The sequence below is a fragment of the Hyphopichia burtonii genome (assembly GCF_001661395.1).
Source record: "Hyphopichia burtonii NRRL Y-1933 unplaced genomic scaffold HYPBUscaffold_9, whole genome shotgun sequence".
In the NCBI taxonomy this organism is placed as follows: domain Eukaryota; kingdom Fungi; phylum Ascomycota; class Pichiomycetes; order Serinales; family Debaryomycetaceae; genus Hyphopichia; species Hyphopichia burtonii.
The window spans coordinates 525,949-543,771 of NW_017963736.1; the positions used below are offsets into that span (position 1 = coordinate 525,949).

Genomic DNA, 17,823 nt, shown 5'->3' on the forward strand with positions numbered 1-17,823 from the left:
GGTTTTTTTTTCCCGTGACATTAATTTTTAAAAAGATCAAAAGATAAGTTAGCGACTTCTAGTTATTACCTCCCGACAGCTCTCCATACAATAGCATCCCTTGTATCCAAGTCAGATCCCGCTCATTGACTCTTTGTATTTCCAGGACTGTGTCTTTTGCTTTTTTTTTTTTGTTTCACTGGTTTTTTGGTTCTTGTTTTCTTTATTTCAATTCTTTTGTGGTTAATTTTTCAATTCTTCATAGTCAATTTTCATCAAGGCTTTATTATAAAACCCCTTAAATTTGGTCAATTTTTTGACATTGTCTCAATTATATGGATTGCTTTAACTGTGGATTGATTTAAGCATGACTGATACTTGGACTCTTCCTCGTTGGATTACGGTGCTTTCTGGGTACTCAGCATTCATATCTACGTTTATAATTGTTGGAAGTATATTGCTTCATCTTAGAAATTATAGAAAGCCTTTCCAGCAAAGGCTAATGATAAGGATTCAATTGATTGTGCCGATCTTTGCGTTATCGTGTTTCTCAATGTTGACTAACCCAGACGCTTTTATTAATAAGTTTGTATTTGAGCCAATTAGAGAAATCTATGAAGCTTTTGTCATTTACACTTTCTTTTCTCTCTTAACGGATATGTTGGGGGGTGAAAGAAATATCATTATAACCACTAGTGGTCGAGAACCAATACCTCATCCCGGGGGGATGCATTATATATTTTCTGATATTGATATTTCAGATCCTTTTATGTTCCTAATGATTAAGAGAGGTATTTTACAATATGTCTGGCTAAAACCCGCCATTTGTTTTGGAACTCTTTTCACAGAAGTGATTGGTTGGTATGATGTTAATGATGTAAGCTTGGATAGCCCTTACGTTTGGCTAACAATCATTTATAATATTAGTGTCACTGTTTCACTCTATTGTTTGGCCATTTTTTGGAAAGTCTTATGGACCGATTTGAAACCTTTTAAACCAGTTGGTAAATTCCTATGTGTTAAACTAATCATTTTTGCTTCCTTTTGGCAGGGGGTTTTATTGGCTATTCTAAATTTTCTAAATTTATTACCGGGAGCTTCTCAAGAAGAAGGTGGTGCTCCAAACATTGGTATTTCAATTCAAAATGCTTTATTATGTATTGAATTAATTGCATTTTCAATTGGTCATTGGTTTTCCTTTTCTTATAAACCTTTTACCATTTCTCAATTACCAACTGGAAGAATCGAATTTTTTTATGCTTTAAAAGATATGTTTGGGATTAAAGACTTAATTAATGATTTCAAACTAACTTTCCATGGTGATTATTATAAAAATTATAAACAATTTGACTCAGTTGAAGCAGTTGTTGCTCATCCAGACTCAAAGGGTAGAATGAGTCGTATAAATCAAGGTTTAAGATATCATAGTGATGGGAAACATAAGCATTGGTTACCAAGTACCTCTCAACACCAACCATCCACTATCATACGAAGCACTTCAGAAATAGTTTCTGTACCACTGAATTCAAATTTCTCTCCCTCCATTTACTCTCCCTCCATAAAATCAGTCGGAACTTCCGTAAGAGGTATCCATTCACTATCACCAAATCCTTCTCCCCCAGGCTCACCAGAGCCTGGCTTGGAACCGTCAATCACTGAAATTTTGACTAAAGCAACAGGTGAAAACTATGATTATGAAGGCTTAGATGAAGACGAAGCATACTATCAAGCAGCCTCTTCAGTGATTAATAATTATAACCTTGATCAAATCGAAGTCAAAAGATTACTTAATTATCCAATTGTTGATGAAATGGTAGATGGTCATGTATTTGGTTATAAAGTAAAAAAATTAAGAGCTGATAGAATGAAAAATAACATGAATCAACCAATAGTAAAGCATTCTACTTATGAAAGTAATCGTTACGGAAGTATTGTTTAGTCTTAACGAATGTATGAAATAAGATTGTTTTTTTTTTTTATGTACAAGTAAAGTATATATATATATATGTAGTCATTATTGAGAAATCTTATCATTACTCTTCAATTTTAAACAGATACAAAGAGTCAATATCGGTTTCATTAGTTGTTTTTTGTTTTCTCTTTTCTTCGGCTTCTTTTTGCTTTAATATTTTTCTTTGTTTCTTTAATTCTTTGGCAGATAATTGCTGCTCTTCTTGTTCTTTTTTATTACTAATTCTATTGGGTTTAACCTCACATCTGATTACTACTCTTGATTCTAAATCACCATTTATTTCAAAAGTAGCATCACATTCTTCTAAAATAGTTTTCATATTGTCAACAACTAGTTGACGTCTTCTCATTTCAATTTCAAAACGGTCTTCTTCTAGTGTAAGTGGATCGAAATTTTGTTCTTCAAATTCTTCGTCTTTACTTATGTTATTAATTAAACCATCACCTTTATCTACTGATTTTTTGGCAGAGCTTAATGTACGTTTATCACCAATATAGATTAAAAAATTCTCACCTTTATCGAGTTTTTTATTTATCTCGGTTCTCTTTTGATTATTCAAATCACCTATGCTGATATTCCAAGCAAAAGTCATGATTTTAGTGGCTGACTTTTTCTGTTTTGCTCTTTCCCTTTGTTGTATTGCGTACTGGACTTTAACACTTCCCTTTTCTAATAACTCTCGTTCCTTTTCGATAGCAAGTTTTTCACTAAACAGTTTCAACATGTCCTTGCTACTGGTCATTTTGATAAGTGGGAAGCCTTTGGAAATCACAACTTGTATACCATGATCCTTGAAGTCAGTACTATTGATAATATCAGCCAAATGTTTACGTTCGAGTTTGTTTGATTCCGGATCAACAAAGTTCACCCTGTATTGAGGACTACTTTCATAAACCTCAGCAATTATACTCTTCACGGCTAATTGAGCTTGTTCAGAACCTGAAAATTTAAATCTCAAAACCTTCCTCTGCGGTCTTGAAGTATTATAGTCTGATCTTGTCCTTCTTTCAAGTCTTTCTGGATTGGGCTTACGTTCTCCACGATTGAACTTGTTTGCAAAACGGTTAAATTCTGAGGGCTTTGAGTGTTCTGTACGTTTTGAAGATAAATTCCAATCATTTCTTAAAAGACTATCAATATCCAACTGGCCTCTCTTGCTTTCACTATGATCGAAAGGCCTTGCACAGAATGAGCAGCTGGAAAAGTTTCTTGCCCGGAGCATGTGTGATATGGTCAGTTTTGGTCTCAACATTCTCATGACCCTTCTCGTGTTCAAGTATTAGCTAGCAAAAGAAGGTGAAACTTATCTTCTGTCAAAACAGATGGGCCTTTGGAAAAAAAAAAAAAAAAAAAAAAAATTCAAACAAAAAAGATAGTGAGAGTAGCTATATATCGGATATTTGAAATATCTAAAGACTACTTCTCACAATGACATTCGGTAAGATTGAGCTACTGAGTCAATGGTGTCTACTGAAGTGAGGACACTCTTATTGAACCCAGTTAGGGCCAAGCTGACAAATTTCCTTTAAAGTAAGCTCATTGGTTCTTTTGCAGTCATTTTTGTCCTTCCTCTGCTTGTATAATTATATTAAATGAAACCTTAACGAATTTTATTGGTACTAGATAAAAGGGGAATTGAATATATGCATTATTAAGTATACAGTAATTAAATAAATAAATAAATAAGTCTATAAGATTTTCTGCTGAGTCTTACCATTTTGCGCCTAACAATATAGCATTAGGATCGGTTGGTTGCTCAACTTCATTAAACCAGGTTTTCAAAAGTCTCTCTTGATTTATTCCGAAGGTCTTACAGAATTCTTGACACCAAGCCGCTAATTCGGGAACCACATGAGCGTTATCAAAAGACGTAATATCAAATAAGTTGATATCATTATAATTGATTAAGGCTTGGTTTAACCATTCTTTTTCATTGAAATCTTTAGGTGGAGCAATCTGGCCACCCCCATTGATGCACCCATTTGGACAAGCCATGATTTCAACATAGTCACATTTTGAAGCGTCAGCAGATTCTTCTGAAGCTGTATTGGATTTACCAGACATTCTAGCACGACGACGAGCAACTAGTGGATTGGTTTTGGTTGTGGATTTAGCAACCGGTGAAGGCTTGAGTTTTCTTACCAAATTTTGAATATTCTTGAATCCATTTACAATTGCAGTACTTGCCACTCTTGTTTGATTGTATAATAATCTTAATTCGTAAATGTCAGAATTCTTACCATTAATGGTATCAATACTGAAATTTTCTAATTGATAGGTATTTGGATCTTTAAGACATAAATCATTTTGAACCATTTTCAAGTAATTGAAGCCATAACCTCCAGAAGCAGAACCAGAATCATTTGACCATGAAGATGTGACAAATGGCCAACTTGGTGGAGCACATTTAGAATATAAATCAGTACAGTTCAGATTAACAATTTTTTCAGTGTTTTCAGGAATTAATTGAAAATCAGACTTGTGCTCTTCTAATAAGGTAACCAACTCTTTTGGAGTTAAAACACAATCCACATCAACACTTGGGGTCTCTTCATTGTGTTCGGGTCTGGCACTTTCTAATTTTTTATCAAAGCATGGCATGATCGATAAGTGATATATCTTGTCCTTTGGTATTTGCAAATCATTGGCAGTTAAGGTTTTCAACAAACAACCAGTTATTTGCTGAGGCGATTTAACATTTGAAATACGAGGTAAAATGTAAGGATGCGTCTTTTCAGCATATAACACCCAACCAGGACAAATGGAGGATAAAACGGGGCCTTCTTCGTGGTTTTCATGTTTACGCTGAATGATATTCTGGGCTTCATATATGAGAGATAATTTTCTTCCCAAGGAAGTACCCACAATATAAGTAAATCCCATTTGATTAATGAATAGGTTGATTAGTAAACGATCGATATCTTCTATCGAGATATTATAAGCCGTTGCCAAAGAAGCCCGTGCCTGATGTGAAATACTTGCAACAAACACTTTATCAGTGTTGTTATTAACTTTATCTCTAATTGCCTTTATCAATTCATCATGAGAATGTTGTGCCACCAAAATTTCTTCAGCAGAAGTAATGCAACCAGAGCAGGCCAAACAGTCTGCAAGCGAGATTTGAGCAGGTGATAATGAGTTCACCTTCCCGTCGATTTTAGATATTTCTAGTGGATTCCCCTTATCGTCGATTTGGATTTCAACTTCACCATTTTCGTTATCTTGATTATTTGATTCGTTCAAATTGGTCACCGGTTTGATACAAGCAGCACCCGGGGATATGAAATCGTTGAGATCATCTGCCGATAGTATAGCACTCATAATCTATGTGTATAATAAGAAGCAAAGAAGAGGTCTGACTTGAATATCTGCTTAGTCATTTTATAATCGTTATATTTGCGAGATGAATCTTTTCTTTTTTTTTTTTTTTTCTGTTTGTTAGTGCAATTGATACAACCAATGAGACTACTTACTAAACTAATCATACCTGATTACATAGAAATGTTTAAGAGACATATGTGAATAGAGGAAGTATGTAAACTGAAGGAATAAGTAGATAGAAAGGTTATATTCGGTGTAATGTTATATATAAGTACATAAGAATAGGAGCGGCTGCAAATTATGGAGTTCTTTCTTCATGATCACTAAGGTCACTCAACTCGAATTCTTGAGCTTCGTTTGAACTGACCTGGTGATATGACTGTTGGGATAATTCTCCGTTTTCATTGTATCCCACCAATCTTAAGTAGAAGCTTAATAAGATGATCATCCATAAGTAAATCATGAAGCCAGCACCGACAACAACCATGATATAAGCAGAATGATCAGCACCTAAATCTTTGACCAAGATTAATTGTTCTTCGTTTGCCGACATGAATAAGATTCCTGATAAAACAAGACACAATGGAGGTAAATGTTGGAAAGAAAGGATTTTACCAGAGGTCGAACTAGCCAAATCTTGTAATACGATTGAAATTTCAATAATACGAGTAACACCAGCACCCATTAGTACGATACCAAATAAAGCATGAACTTTGGTGGAGATTTCAAGATGCTGGGCGTGCTGAGACATGGCATAACCAGTGAAAATAAGAAGAAAAGCAGGAATGAACGAACGAACGTTATTCTTACGAGTTAACCACATTCCCAAGAGACCTCCGCACCACCAAATGATCCCCATTGCAGTGTGTTGGTAATCTCCATGGGACCAGCCTTCACGGCCCCAGCGATGTTCGGTGAAAGTGTTTACGATCCCCCATAAGCACATGATGCTTGAGTCGTAAAACTCCTGGGATCTGCTACTTGGATTATGTAAATGGTGATTTCTAATCCAGGGAACAACCAAAACCAAGGCCAAAATAAACCCGTAGAATATAAATGAAGATCCCATTATACCATGTGCAATACACTGACCAGTGTGTTTGCCGTAGCAGAAACCAAACAAAGCAATTGGAGCCAAACAAACTCTAACCCAACCGGTTAAAACCGTCAAGATAGAGCATACTTTATATATTTTATAAGATACCCCGTATTCACCTCTTGATTGTAAATGGGGGTAAAACTTGTTGATTATAGCATTGGACCCATTGATAAAACTGCCCACGAAAACTGTCAATCCCAAAAGTAAACTAAGAAACCAACTAGTTCCTTTGGAAGTTCTATTTTCATGATTATCCGAATCAGGGAAATCAAGAAATAATGATTCAAATACTGAATATCCAGTGCTAACAAATTGCAAGACTAACGATACGTGAACACGATTGGCCATAGCCAAACACGCTGAAATCGATGAAAGCACTAATAAAACGGCTGCACTAACAACCATATGGAAACTTTTGGACCCAGCATTCACCGGGTGAAACTCCACGGGTTCCCCCATGTCCATGTTCATATCATCGGCAGAAACCAAAGCAATCACAGCTACCAACGCCAATACCAACCAACCTCGACTCATCATGGTATCTATAGTATAGTATAATAAGAGTAGTTAGTGTGACAGTTTATACGCGCACTAAAATAGAAATAGGATTTTTTCAACAGAATACCGTGGCAGAGTTTTGTTTTTTTTTTTTTAACAGGGACACTTTTGATTCTTCACCAGTAGATACTCTTTATAACGGACTGGTTCCTTCAGTGATCACTTACGTACTCTTTAACATTCTGGTAAGTGGCCTTTGTTCTTTAGCACTTTAGTGGCCTTTGTTCTTAGTGACAAGGGAGTTGAAAACGAGACAAGAAGGTGGAATTAGTACCAGTTATTTGTTGGTTAGACCAAAAAGCATATCAATAGACGGTTAATAATGCTTTTTTCAATTACAAAATTAGCGATTCTAGTTCAGTTTTTATCAAGTATAACCTGGGGGTATTCTATGCCCAAAAGGGATTATGATAATAAGAATTATTTTATATTAGAATTTGATACTTCTAAAGGATCCAAGAATTTGAATAGCTTTATCAAAGAAAATAAGGGTATTTATAATTTTGAACATCAGCTCTATGGGTTTGATGATCATTATATCTTTAGTATAAATAAATCCCATCCATATAATGATTTTTTAGGTAATTATAACTCTGATACTATAAATCATGATGATGGGAATTTGAAATTATTGAAAAGATCCGGAGAGTATGAAGCTCAATACGATAGTTTAATTAACTCGGTAAAATCTATTCATTCCTTAAAACCAAAAAAATTATCTAAAAGATTACCTATTCAAATAGAGGATAGATCCATTGATATTGTTGACTCTGCACAAAAACCCATAAAAGACGCTAGTGAAAAACTTGATATCAATGACCCAACTTTTATCGAACAATGGCATTTAATTAATGCTATGAATCCAGGTAATGATGTAAATGTCACTGGATTATGGTATGAAGGGATATTTGGTGAAGGAATAACCAGTGCTATAGTTGATGATGGATTAGATGTTGATAATCCTGATTTAAATGAAAACTTTAATGCCAAAGGTTCTTGGGACTTTAATTCAAATACCAATTTCCCAAAACCAAGATTATTTGATGATTATCACGGTACTAGATGTGCTGGAGAAATCGCTGCAGTTAAAAATGGTCAATGTGGTGTTGGGGTTTCTTATAAATCAAAAGTTAGTGGTATACGTATATTATCGGGTACTATTACTGCTTCTGAAGAAGCGGCAGCTATGATCTATGGATTAGATGTGAATGATATATACTCGTGTTCTTGGGGTCCAACTGATGATGGTAGAACATTATCAGCACCAGAATTAATTGTTAAAAAAGCAATGGTTAAAGGGGTTCAAAAAGGTCGTAAAGATAAAGGGTCTGTTTATGTTTTCGCTAGTGGTAATGGAGGACGTAATGGAGATTCTTGTAATTTTGATGGTTATACTAATTCTATTTTTTCAATTACTGTTGGTGCTATTGATTATAAGGGTTTACATCCAGCTTATGCAGAAGCATGTTCTGCAGTTATGGTTGTAACTTATTCATCAGGTTCTGGAGAGCATATCCATACTACTGATATTCATGATAAATGTACTGCAATTCATGGGGGTACTTCAGCAGCTGCACCATTAGCAGCAGGAATTTATTCATTAGTGTTATCAGTAAATCCAAATTTAACTTGGAGAGATGTTCAATACGTTAGTGCATTAAGTGCTGTTCCAGTTAATGAAGATGATGGTAATTATCAAATTACTGCATTAGATCGTAAATATAGTCATAAATATGGATATGGTAAAATAGATGCATATCAAATGGTTAAATTTGCAGAAAAATGGCAAAATGTTAAACCACAAACTTGGTTTTATTCTGATTTTAAAGAAGTTAATGAAGCAATAACTAAAGATCCAAGTGATGATAACAAAGTTATTAAAAGTGTTATCAATATTAATAAAGAAGATTTAAAATTAATGAATTTTGATAAAGTTGAACATGTTACAGTTACAGTTAATATTGAATCTAAATTAAGAGGAGCAGTTGGAGTTAGATTAATTTCACCATTTGGAGTTATAAGTGATTTAGCTACATTTAGACATTTAGATAAGTCAGGTCAAGGATTTGCTGATTGGACGTTTATGTCAGTGGCTCATTGGGGAGAAACAGGAGAAGGAGATTGGACCATTGAAGTATTTTCGGATCCAGAAGTTGATATTAATGAAGTTAATTTTAAAAATTGGCAATTAAGATTATTTGGACAAACTATTGATGCAGATAAAGCAGAAACTTATGATATAACTAAAGATTATGCTAAGATTAGAAGGGATAAACTTGAGGAATTGAAAAACAAGCCAAAACCTGAAGAGAAACCAAAGCCTGAGGAAAAACCTGAAGAAAAACCAAAACCTGAAGACAAGCCTGAAGAAAAACCCAAACCTGAAGACAAGCCTGAAGAAAAACCTGAAGAAAAACCAAAACCCGAAGAAAAACCTGATAAGCCAGAAGACAAACCTGAAGACAAACCTGAAGACAAACCTGACACTCCTGAAGATACCGATGAGCCAGGGCAAAATAAGCAATACACCAATGATCATACTGGACAATATTTCATGGCCATTGCAGTGGTTGGGTTCATTATAGTGATTATAATGATGAGATATCATAAAACCCCAGGAAGCTCTCGCCGTAGAAGAAGAGAAGAATACGAATTCGACATCATCCCTGGTGAAGACTACAGTGATAGCGAAGAAGGCGAAGACGATGATGATGAAGATTCCTTGGATTTGGGTAATGATAGAAGAGCTCCAAATAAATCCAATAATCAATCTAGAAATAGCGACGAAGCCAGAGATCGATTATTTGATGAATTCAACGCAGAAACATTACCCGACTACGAAGACGATATGTTTATAATTGACGACGATGATGAACATGCAAAGAACCCTCCACAAGACCAAAAGCTGCAAGAAGGGTCCACTCTTGGAAGTAGTTACAAGCCCACCGAGGCCAAGTCTTAATGTATAAGTATATATAAATAAAGAATATCCGCAAAACAAAACCCGTACCCACTCCGATCGTCGGCCCTTTCGCACGGAAGAAGCAACTCTTATCACTGTCACGTGCGATGACAAAGCATTCTACTACTGCTACTACTACTATTACTATTGGTACTACTATCACTAGTGCTAATGATAGTAGTAGTAGTAATGGTACTGCTAACGGTACTGCTAACGGTGGTAGTACAAGTAGTCGAATAGTCAAATAGCTAAGTTTACAATTAGCAGTACAAAGGGCAGTGCACTAAAAGCAAACCCAAAATCCAGATTAATTTGTTCTTACTAATGAATGCAATTGCTTTACCCAACCGAATCCCCCAGTGCCCACGGAATTACTCAACCAGTAGTTTTAGTACTAGTAGAAAAACAGAGAATTCCGTATGTTAGTGTAATGTACTCTCAATGATTTATAATTGCGTGAAGGCCAACCAATTTGGCTCGGTCGGATTCTCTCTCTCTCTCTCTTTTTTTTTTTTTCATTTGAATTTTCAATTGCCATCTTCTCCTTACTAATTGATTTTTGAATTGATCATCTTTATAGGGAAAAAGTTTCTTTAAAGTTATTCAATTGATATAAAGAATCGATTTTGCTTTGCTTTGGAGAGTTTATTCATTTGAAATTCAATTGTGTTTTGCTTTTATTATAATACTTGCCTCCTTCTATTAATTAATTAAAGATGTCAGTTGATGCTTTTGGTGACCATACCTCAATTGTTGTATTTGGTGCTTCAGGAGATTTAGCTAAGAAGAAGACTTTCCCAGCATTATTTGGTTTATATCGGGAAGGTCAATTACCAGCAAATGTTAATATTATTGGGTATGCCAGATCAAAATTGAGTACTGAAGAAATTAGAGAACGTATTGTTGATAATTTGAAATTGAAAAATGACAAGGCTAAAGCTAAAGTCGATGGGTTTTTAAAATTGATTAGTTATGTTTCTGGTCCATATGATCAACCAGAAGGATTTCAAAAATTGAATGAAGCAATGAATGAATATGAAAGCAAAAATCAAGTTTCTAAACCAGAAAGATTATTTTATTTGGCTTTACCACCTTCAGTTTTCACTACAGTTGGTTCAAATATTAAAACTTATGCTTATCCACCAAAAGAAGGTAGATTAAGAATAATTGTGGAAAAACCTTTTGGTCATGATTTAGAATCTTCAAGAAAATTACAAGAAGATTTGGCTCCTCTTTTCACTGAAGAAGAATTATATAGAATTGATCATTACTTAGGTAAAGAAATGGTGAAGAATTTATTAGTGTTAAGATTTGGTAACGAATTCTTAAATGCTGCTTGGAATAATAAACATATTAGTTCTATTCAAATTTCTTTCAAAGAAGCTTTTGGTACTGAAGGTAGAGGTGGTTATTTTGATGAAATTGGTATTATTAGAGATGTTATGCAAAACCATATTTTACAAGTTTTAACCTTACTTACTATGGAAAGACCAACTTCTTTTGATCCTGAAGCAATTCGAGATGAAAAAGTTAAAGTTTTAAAAGCTTTTAGTGAATTAAGTAAAGACGATGTTTTATTAGGTCAATATACTAAATCGGAAGATGGTTCAAAACCAGGTTATTTAGATGACGAAACCGTTAAAAATGATTCTAAATGTGTCACTTATGCTGCAATTGGTGTTCAAATCCATAATGAAAGATGGGATGGTGTTCCAATTGTTTTAAGAGCCGGTAAAGCCTTGGATGAATCTAAAGTTGAAATAAGAATTCAATTTAAACCAGTTGCTAAAGGTATGTTTAAAGAAATTCAAAGAAATGAATTGGTTATAAGAATACAACCTGATGAAGCGGTTTATATGAAGATTAATTCAAAAATCCCTGGTATATCAACTGAAACTTCTTTAACTGATTTAGATTTAACTTACTCAAAGAGATACTCTGAAGATTTTTGGATTCCTGAAGCTTATGAAGCTTTAATCAGAGATTGTTATTTGGGTAATCATTCTAATTTCGTTAGAGATGATGAATTGGATGTTTCTTGGGCATTGTTCACTCCTCTTTTGAATTATATCGAATCTGATGATTTCCCTAAACCTGAAGGTTATGCTTATGGTTCAAAAGGTCCAAAAGGTTTAAGACAATTTTTGGAAAAACACAATTATGCTTTCAGTCAAGAAGGATCTTATCAATGGCCTTTAACCACCCCAAATATCAAGGGTAAAATTTAATGCTTTTTCTTTTGTTCTCTCTTCATTAGTCACTAAATATATAGAAATTTTTGATTAAAAATTTTACCAATAATCTATTCACACTTTTGACCTAGTCATTAATATATGTGCACGCTATAATGAATGTTTCGTTTTAAATTATCAAAATGTAATACTACAACTAATACAACTCATAAATATATTGACTATATATGAGATGAAAGATCATTACAAGAAAATTGACTATCACCTATCAGACATCCATGGAAGGTCATTAAGCGGTCACCGACATACTAAGATGGGTTCTTGTTGTATGCTACCGAGGAAACTGCGAATGTTTATGGGAAATTTTCATCACTTAAAATGATAGTCAATTCTCCTGTAATGAACTCTAGAGAAAGATATTCACATACTTCTCTTTAGTATGTGCTTAATGCATTAAGTTATCAAAGAAAAAACTCTTCTTAGAATGAATCAGAACTGTTAAATACTGGCAAGTATAAGTCCTCTTAAACACCACCTGCAACAGTGGATCAATATTAATAGGACTGCTTTCATCCCTGTCGTCATAGTCGAATCAGACTGGGAAAGAAGTAGACTTAATTTCATCATATTCACATTAAAAGAACCTTTCTTCTTTGATAACTATAATCTATAAGCCCATAATAAAAAGAATTATTTGAATGCCCTCTAAAGATTAAAGAAAAGAAGAAGTAACTAAACCAGAAATGCTCTTCTTTTTATACCAAAAAATTCTCACTGGCATCGAAAACAAAAATTTTCTTCCACTTTCCATAAAGGGGTTACCCGGTCTGAGCTATGCCCTAAGTACTTGTATATATACTTATTTAAGTATACTTATTATACTTATTCACATATACTTATCTGAATTCCTTGTTTGAATGTATTTGTTGTTTTGAATATACACTTTCACAATCCTTGTATTCTTATTGAGATATTTGAATGACAGCATGTAGTTGAATAATCGAGTAGACTCAATTACTGCAAAAAACAATCCTGTAGTGGATTCCGTGTTGTAGTCGTCCATAATATACTTTAAGCCCGTAATTTCTGAGTCTATGCTTGAAGATCTTATTTGGGTCTTATATTCATTCTATTTGATCTTATACTTGACAGTATACTGGAAGTTCATATTTGAGTATTTTATTTGAAAATTCTTTATAGATAGGCTATTTGAATCTTTGGCAGTTGAAATGTATGATTTTATAGATTTTCTGTTTTTTCATACATTTCGTCTTTCTTCAGGAACTTCTGCCATTATTTTGTATAAAATTGCTGAAAAATGTCAAAAAATCATTCAATATTGCAAAAATGCCATTTTTCACAAATCAAAAGTAATTTTACCATTACAAAACAATTAACAACTTCCACTTATTCATAACCGTTTGATACCATATAAATCATACCTAATAGGTTTAAAATCCGACTATGTATATATATATTCGTAGATTTGGCTGCGATAACTCGATGCTCTTCGCACAAAGTAAAAAAAAATGAAAAATTCAAACTTGATGAAGACCTGCTTTACAAGCACTTCACTAGGATATAATGAGATTTTTAGCTACTGCAGACGAAACTGGGGCCATTAAGGAGGTTGTTTGTAATAGAGGAACCGATACTTCGAAAAAAGATGCCACTCAACCAATATCTATCAAAAAGATAGCTGCTGGTGAAAACTTGAATATCAAATCAAAAATTTTATTCATGTCAGAATTCAATCAAGAACTCTTGGTATCTGCCAGAGCTAATGGCTGGATTACTGTGAACGACTTGATAAACGAATCAGAAGAAGAAGAAGAACAATACCTCTTACTACATACTTACAAATTAAACGTTGAACAAGGCGATAAACCAGTTGGACTCATAAAATTAGAAGCTCATCAAACTATATTAGTTGCATTTGAATCAAGAAAATTATTCGCAATTCATTTTAATGATAAAAAATTCGATATCAATCCTATAGAGCTCGAATTGGCCGGGGATAAACCAATACAAACATTTGCTGCAAATCCATACCAAGAAGGAATATTTGCATTTGGTGGGAAAGAAAATGATGTTAAAATTGTAAAATTATTTGAATCAAAGGATGCAAACGATGATTCATTTAAATCAAAATCATTTTATACCAATGAAATTGTTTTCGAAGCCGAAAATGTTGAAAATGATTATCTTGACTTATGGGTTCCAGTATGGATAAGCAAAATTTTATTTTTCAAAGATCAACCAGAAAATGGATTCAAGTTTGTCACTGCCACAAGACATGGTCAAATTCGTACTTATAATACTAGTGAAGAGCCCAGCCCCATTGGTGATTATAAAATTTGTGATAAACCTCTTGTATCTTTAAATTTTACTTCCGAAGCTCAAGATGAGGTCATTGTCACTGATACTCATAACTACGTTGCTAAACTTTCATTGAAAAAAATTGATCCAAAAGGTTTTAGAATCAGTTCGGCCAGTGCTGGAGTTATGTTTAGACCAACTACTAAACTCTTGGGTAAGTTTTCCGAAGGGGGTAACACCGGTGCTATATTTGCTGTTGATACTGACTTGGAAGACAGATTAATCGCTTTTGGTGGTCTTGATAGATACTTAAGAGTTTTCGATATAGATAGTAGAAAATTATTAGCTAAAGTTTATTTAGGTACTCAAATAACTGATGTTCTTATTTTAGATTCAGAAGAAGAATTAATAGAATCAGAAGGTGACAAGAAACCACAAGTCATTTCAAGAAAGAGAAGACTTTTACAAAAGCAAGAGGAAGAAGAAGAAGAAAGTGATGAAGAAGATGTTTGGAATCAATTAGAAGAAAATTCAAAAGCCAATAAAAAGTCTAAAAAGACTAAAAAAAATTAAATATACATTTTAATAAAGATAATATACACGATTTAGTTTGTATTTAAATCCATTTTTTTTGTAGGATCATCATCGGTAATTCTATTTTCCAGCATATCACTACTATTTATAACACTCATACATTTCCATTCATTTAAATAATTACATTTCCACAATCTCACTTTCCCATCATCACCAGCAGAACTTAAAATAGTACCAGTCAAATTCCAATTAACTCTCCAAACCTCCCCAGGTCTGTGATCATTTAATTTGGCAACAGTTTCAATCTTGAAATCACCATTAGCAGACTCAATTCCCTTGAAAATACGGACAAACCCATCTTTACAACCGGTTGCAATTAAATGATAGCTACGTCCCATTGAAGGAGCCCAACTGACTGACCTTATTAATCCATTATGCTCTGGCAAATTACCAACCTTAAAGTATTTTGTTTGACTTTGAGCTGGATTTGTTTCCATAAATTCGGCTTCAAAATCATTAGTTGTTTCTTTATTTTTCGAAGTACTATAAATGAAACCTTGATCTAATGCTACAACGATGAATTTCTCAGTTGAACTGAATTTTGATGGACACCATTCAATACCAAAACTACTTTGTAAACTTTTAGCCGGGAGTTGCAGATTCAATATTGGAATTTCTGTTGTGAGTGCCCAGCTTGTAAGGTCCGAAGGTTCTAGGGATTCGTATATTCTGAAAATCCCATCAGAGCCAACACAAGCCAATTTCAACCCCAAGTGATTTGGCGCAAATACAACATCATATATTGGGCCATACGATTCAATTGCCAAAGTAGCCAATTTCAACCATCTTCTACCTGAACCATGGGGCTCATCCGGCTGTTCTTGCCAGAGTTTAACCGTCCGATCATATGAGCAGCTTGCCAATATCTTATAGCTTGAGAACTCGGGATGGGCCCATGAAACCTTAACAATCAGTGAATCATGAGCTTTCCACAGGTCATTTAATACCCATGTCGAGGTTGAAGAGTCCAAGTCAAACACTTTTATATGTTGATCAGAAGATGCTGTCGCTATATTTTTACCATAAAAATCATACTTAATGTCATGAATAAGCTCCTCGTGTCCCGTTATAAATGGAATCATTCTTAGACCTGAGATGAAGTAGTTGTAATAAAATGTATTGATAATTGAAGTTATCTCAATTTTATGCAGGCTTCTTTAGTTTTTGTTTTTTTTATCGTGTCTTTTTTTCCATTTTTTTCATTTTAATACCAACTTATACCAACTTGATAACATTAAGGGATTCATGTCAATGAGTAGAGTCATCAAGGGCTCCCTAGTGGTGCTAGCTATTTCTATAATTGCGCCCAACAAGCCGTTACAGACCCTGTTGGCGTTTTCAATTCTCGGTTATTTGATAACGGTTTCTCTCATACCCAAATTAATGGCTAGTTTTATGAAAATTGGGTTAAAGGGCAAAGATTTATCCAAACCACCTCCAGTGACCGAAATAGCAGAGTCAATGGGTATAGTTTCATCGGTTACGTACTTGTTTTTGATGTTTGGCTTAATTCCGTTTATTTTTTTCAAGTACTTGGTCACATTTACTGCGTTATCAAATGATTCAGTAATTTCAGATAATTACACTGATCAGTACTCTTCGTTGAGTAATAATAAGCTTTTCCCTCATAATAAGTTATCTGAATACTTGAGTGCCGTGCTTTGCCTACAAAGTACCGTATTATTGGGATTATTTGATGATTTGTTTGATATAAGATGGCGTCATAAATTTTTTTTACCAGCAGTGGCTTCATTACCCTTATTGATTGTGTACTATGTTGATTTCAGTGTCACTTCTATTGTGGTGCCCAAGTTTGTTACAGACCTATTACCAGGAGGAGACTTGCTTCTTGAGCTCCTTAATCAAGTGATTAGATTAGGGAACCATCTTGTAACCAAGATCACCGGACTCTCCTTCAGTACTTTACCCAATGATTATGAATACTCCCATGACCAGCCAAAATTGTTGGACTTGGGAATATTTTATTACGTCTATATGTCTGCCATATCCATTTTCTCACCAAATTCGATTAATATATTGGCTGGTATAAATGGTCTCGAAGTTGGCCAATCAATAATTTTGGGGATCATTTTCTTAATCAACGATTTTTGCTACTTGTTATCTCCAGGGGTTCCCCAAGCTGCCCACGATTCCCATTTGTTCTCGGCAATCTTCATCATTCCTTTTATTGGGGTTTCAATTGCCTTGTTTCAGTTCAATTTCTTCCCGGCCCGGGTGTTTGTAGGTGATACCTACTGCTATTTCAGTGGGATGGTATTCGCAATTGTTGGTATCTTGGGCCACTTCTCGAAAACCCTCTTGATCTTCTTATTACCACAAATCATCAATTTTGTTTATTCAGTACCCCAAATATTCGGTTTGGTCCCTTGTCCAAGACACCGGTTACCCAAATTCAATTTATCCGATGGATTAATGTATCCTAGTTTCGGCCAATTGAAGAAACTCACTCCGGTATCTAAAGCAATGCTACTCGTTCTCGAGAAATTCAAACTCATCAAACTCACCAGAGATGAAAAAACCAACCAGATTGTGGCCTTTTCGAACATGACCATCATTAACCTTACCCTTGTTTGGTTTGGTCCATTGCGGGAAGACCACTTGTGTGTGTTGATCATGACATTACAGCTTCTCATTGGAGTGTCTATGATAGTCGTCAGGCACACAGTTGGCCCATGGCTCTTTGGCTTCGACAACTTGACCTGGGGGGTCAAGTAAGTAAATCCTCTGTATATAGACTTTAATAGATGCAAAAAGACCACACTGTATGTACGGGTGTTCCGTTTAACTTTTTTTTTTTTTTTTTTTT

The 17,823-nt window shown here is 34.4% G+C and overlaps 9 protein-coding genes across 9 annotated transcripts; 5 read left to right on the forward strand and 4 right to left on the reverse strand.

Annotated features, from left to right (window-relative positions):
- Positions 1 to 11: 11 nt before the first annotated feature.
- Positions 12 to 1,925, forward strand: HYPBUDRAFT_145198 (uncharacterized protein). The gene has a single exon (XM_020219903.1). The coding sequence runs from the start codon at positions 347 to 349 to the stop codon at positions 1,916 to 1,918; it is 1,572 nt and encodes a 523-aa protein (XP_020074069.1). The 5' UTR covers positions 12 to 346; the 3' UTR covers positions 1,919 to 1,925.
- Positions 1,926 to 2,012: 87 nt separating this feature from the next.
- On the reverse strand, positions 2,013 to 3,173 carry HYPBUDRAFT_115155 (uncharacterized protein; the record flags this gene model as incomplete). The annotated part of the gene is made up of 1 exon (XM_020219096.1): positions 2,013 to 3,173. One exon carries the CDS (start codon positions 3,171 to 3,173, stop codon positions 2,013 to 2,015), a length of 1,161 nt encoding a protein of 386 aa, XP_020074070.1.
- A 407-nt stretch (positions 3,174 to 3,580) lies between these two features.
- NAR1 (Nar1p) lies at positions 3,581 to 5,304 on the reverse strand. The gene has a single exon (XM_020221975.1). The coding sequence runs from the start codon at positions 5,270 to 5,272 to the stop codon at positions 3,662 to 3,664; it is 1,611 nt and encodes a 536-aa protein (XP_020074071.1). The 5' UTR covers positions 5,273 to 5,304; the 3' UTR covers positions 3,581 to 3,661.
- A 145-nt stretch (positions 5,305 to 5,449) lies between these two features.
- HYPBUDRAFT_154256 (uncharacterized protein) lies at positions 5,450 to 6,910 on the reverse strand (the record flags this gene model as incomplete). The annotated part of the gene is made up of 1 exon (XM_020221976.1): positions 5,450 to 6,910. A coding segment is annotated over one exon (1,340 nt), but the record flags the coding sequence as incomplete, so codon positions are not given.
- A 341-nt stretch (positions 6,911 to 7,251) lies between these two features.
- On the forward strand, positions 7,252 to 9,891 carry KEX2 (kexin; the record flags this gene model as incomplete). Its single annotated transcript, XM_020219101.1, has 1 exon — positions 7,252 to 9,891. One exon carries the CDS (start codon positions 7,252 to 7,254, stop codon positions 9,889 to 9,891), a length of 2,640 nt encoding a protein of 879 aa, XP_020074073.1.
- A 716-nt stretch (positions 9,892 to 10,607) lies between these two features.
- Positions 10,608 to 12,119, forward strand: ZWF1 (glucose-6-phosphate dehydrogenase; the record flags this gene model as incomplete). The annotated part of the gene is made up of 1 exon (XM_020219111.1): positions 10,608 to 12,119. One exon carries the CDS (start codon positions 10,608 to 10,610, stop codon positions 12,117 to 12,119), a length of 1,512 nt encoding a protein of 503 aa, XP_020074074.1.
- Positions 12,120 to 13,667: 1,548 nt separating this feature from the next.
- NSA1 (ribosome biosynthesis protein) lies at positions 13,668 to 14,975 on the forward strand (the record flags this gene model as incomplete). Its single annotated transcript, XM_020220315.1, has 1 exon — positions 13,668 to 14,975. One exon carries the CDS (start codon positions 13,668 to 13,670, stop codon positions 14,973 to 14,975), a length of 1,308 nt encoding a protein of 435 aa, XP_020074075.1.
- A 26-nt stretch (positions 14,976 to 15,001) lies between these two features.
- On the reverse strand, positions 15,002 to 16,102 carry SEH1 (Seh1p). Its single transcript, XM_020221977.1, has one exon. The coding sequence runs from the start codon at positions 16,076 to 16,078 to the stop codon at positions 15,008 to 15,010; it is 1,071 nt and encodes a 356-aa protein (XP_020074076.1). The 5' UTR covers positions 16,079 to 16,102; the 3' UTR covers positions 15,002 to 15,007.
- Positions 16,103 to 16,234: 132 nt separating this feature from the next.
- On the forward strand, positions 16,235 to 17,776 carry ALG7 (UDP-N-acetylglucosamine--dolichyl-phosphate N-acetylglucosaminephosphotransferase). The gene has a single exon (XM_020221978.1). The coding sequence runs from the start codon at positions 16,242 to 16,244 to the stop codon at positions 17,730 to 17,732; it is 1,491 nt and encodes a 496-aa protein (XP_020074077.1). The 5' UTR covers positions 16,235 to 16,241; the 3' UTR covers positions 17,733 to 17,776.
- Positions 17,777 to 17,823: the final 47 nt, after the last annotated feature.

Excerpts from the sequence above, each read along its gene's own strand:
- HYPBUDRAFT_145198 (XM_020219903.1), top strand. The coding sequence starts at position 347 with ATGACTGATACTTGGACTCTTCCTCGTTGGATTACGGTGCTTTCTGGG.
- NAR1 (XM_020221975.1), bottom strand. The coding sequence starts at position 5,272 with ATGAGTGCTATACTATCGGCAGATGATCTCAACGATTTCATATCCCCG.
- SEH1 (XM_020221977.1), bottom strand. The coding sequence starts at position 16,078 with ATGATTCCATTTATAACGGGACACGAGGAGCTTATTCATGACATTAAG.
- ALG7 (XM_020221978.1), top strand. The coding sequence starts at position 16,242 with ATGTCAATGAGTAGAGTCATCAAGGGCTCCCTAGTGGTGCTAGCTATT.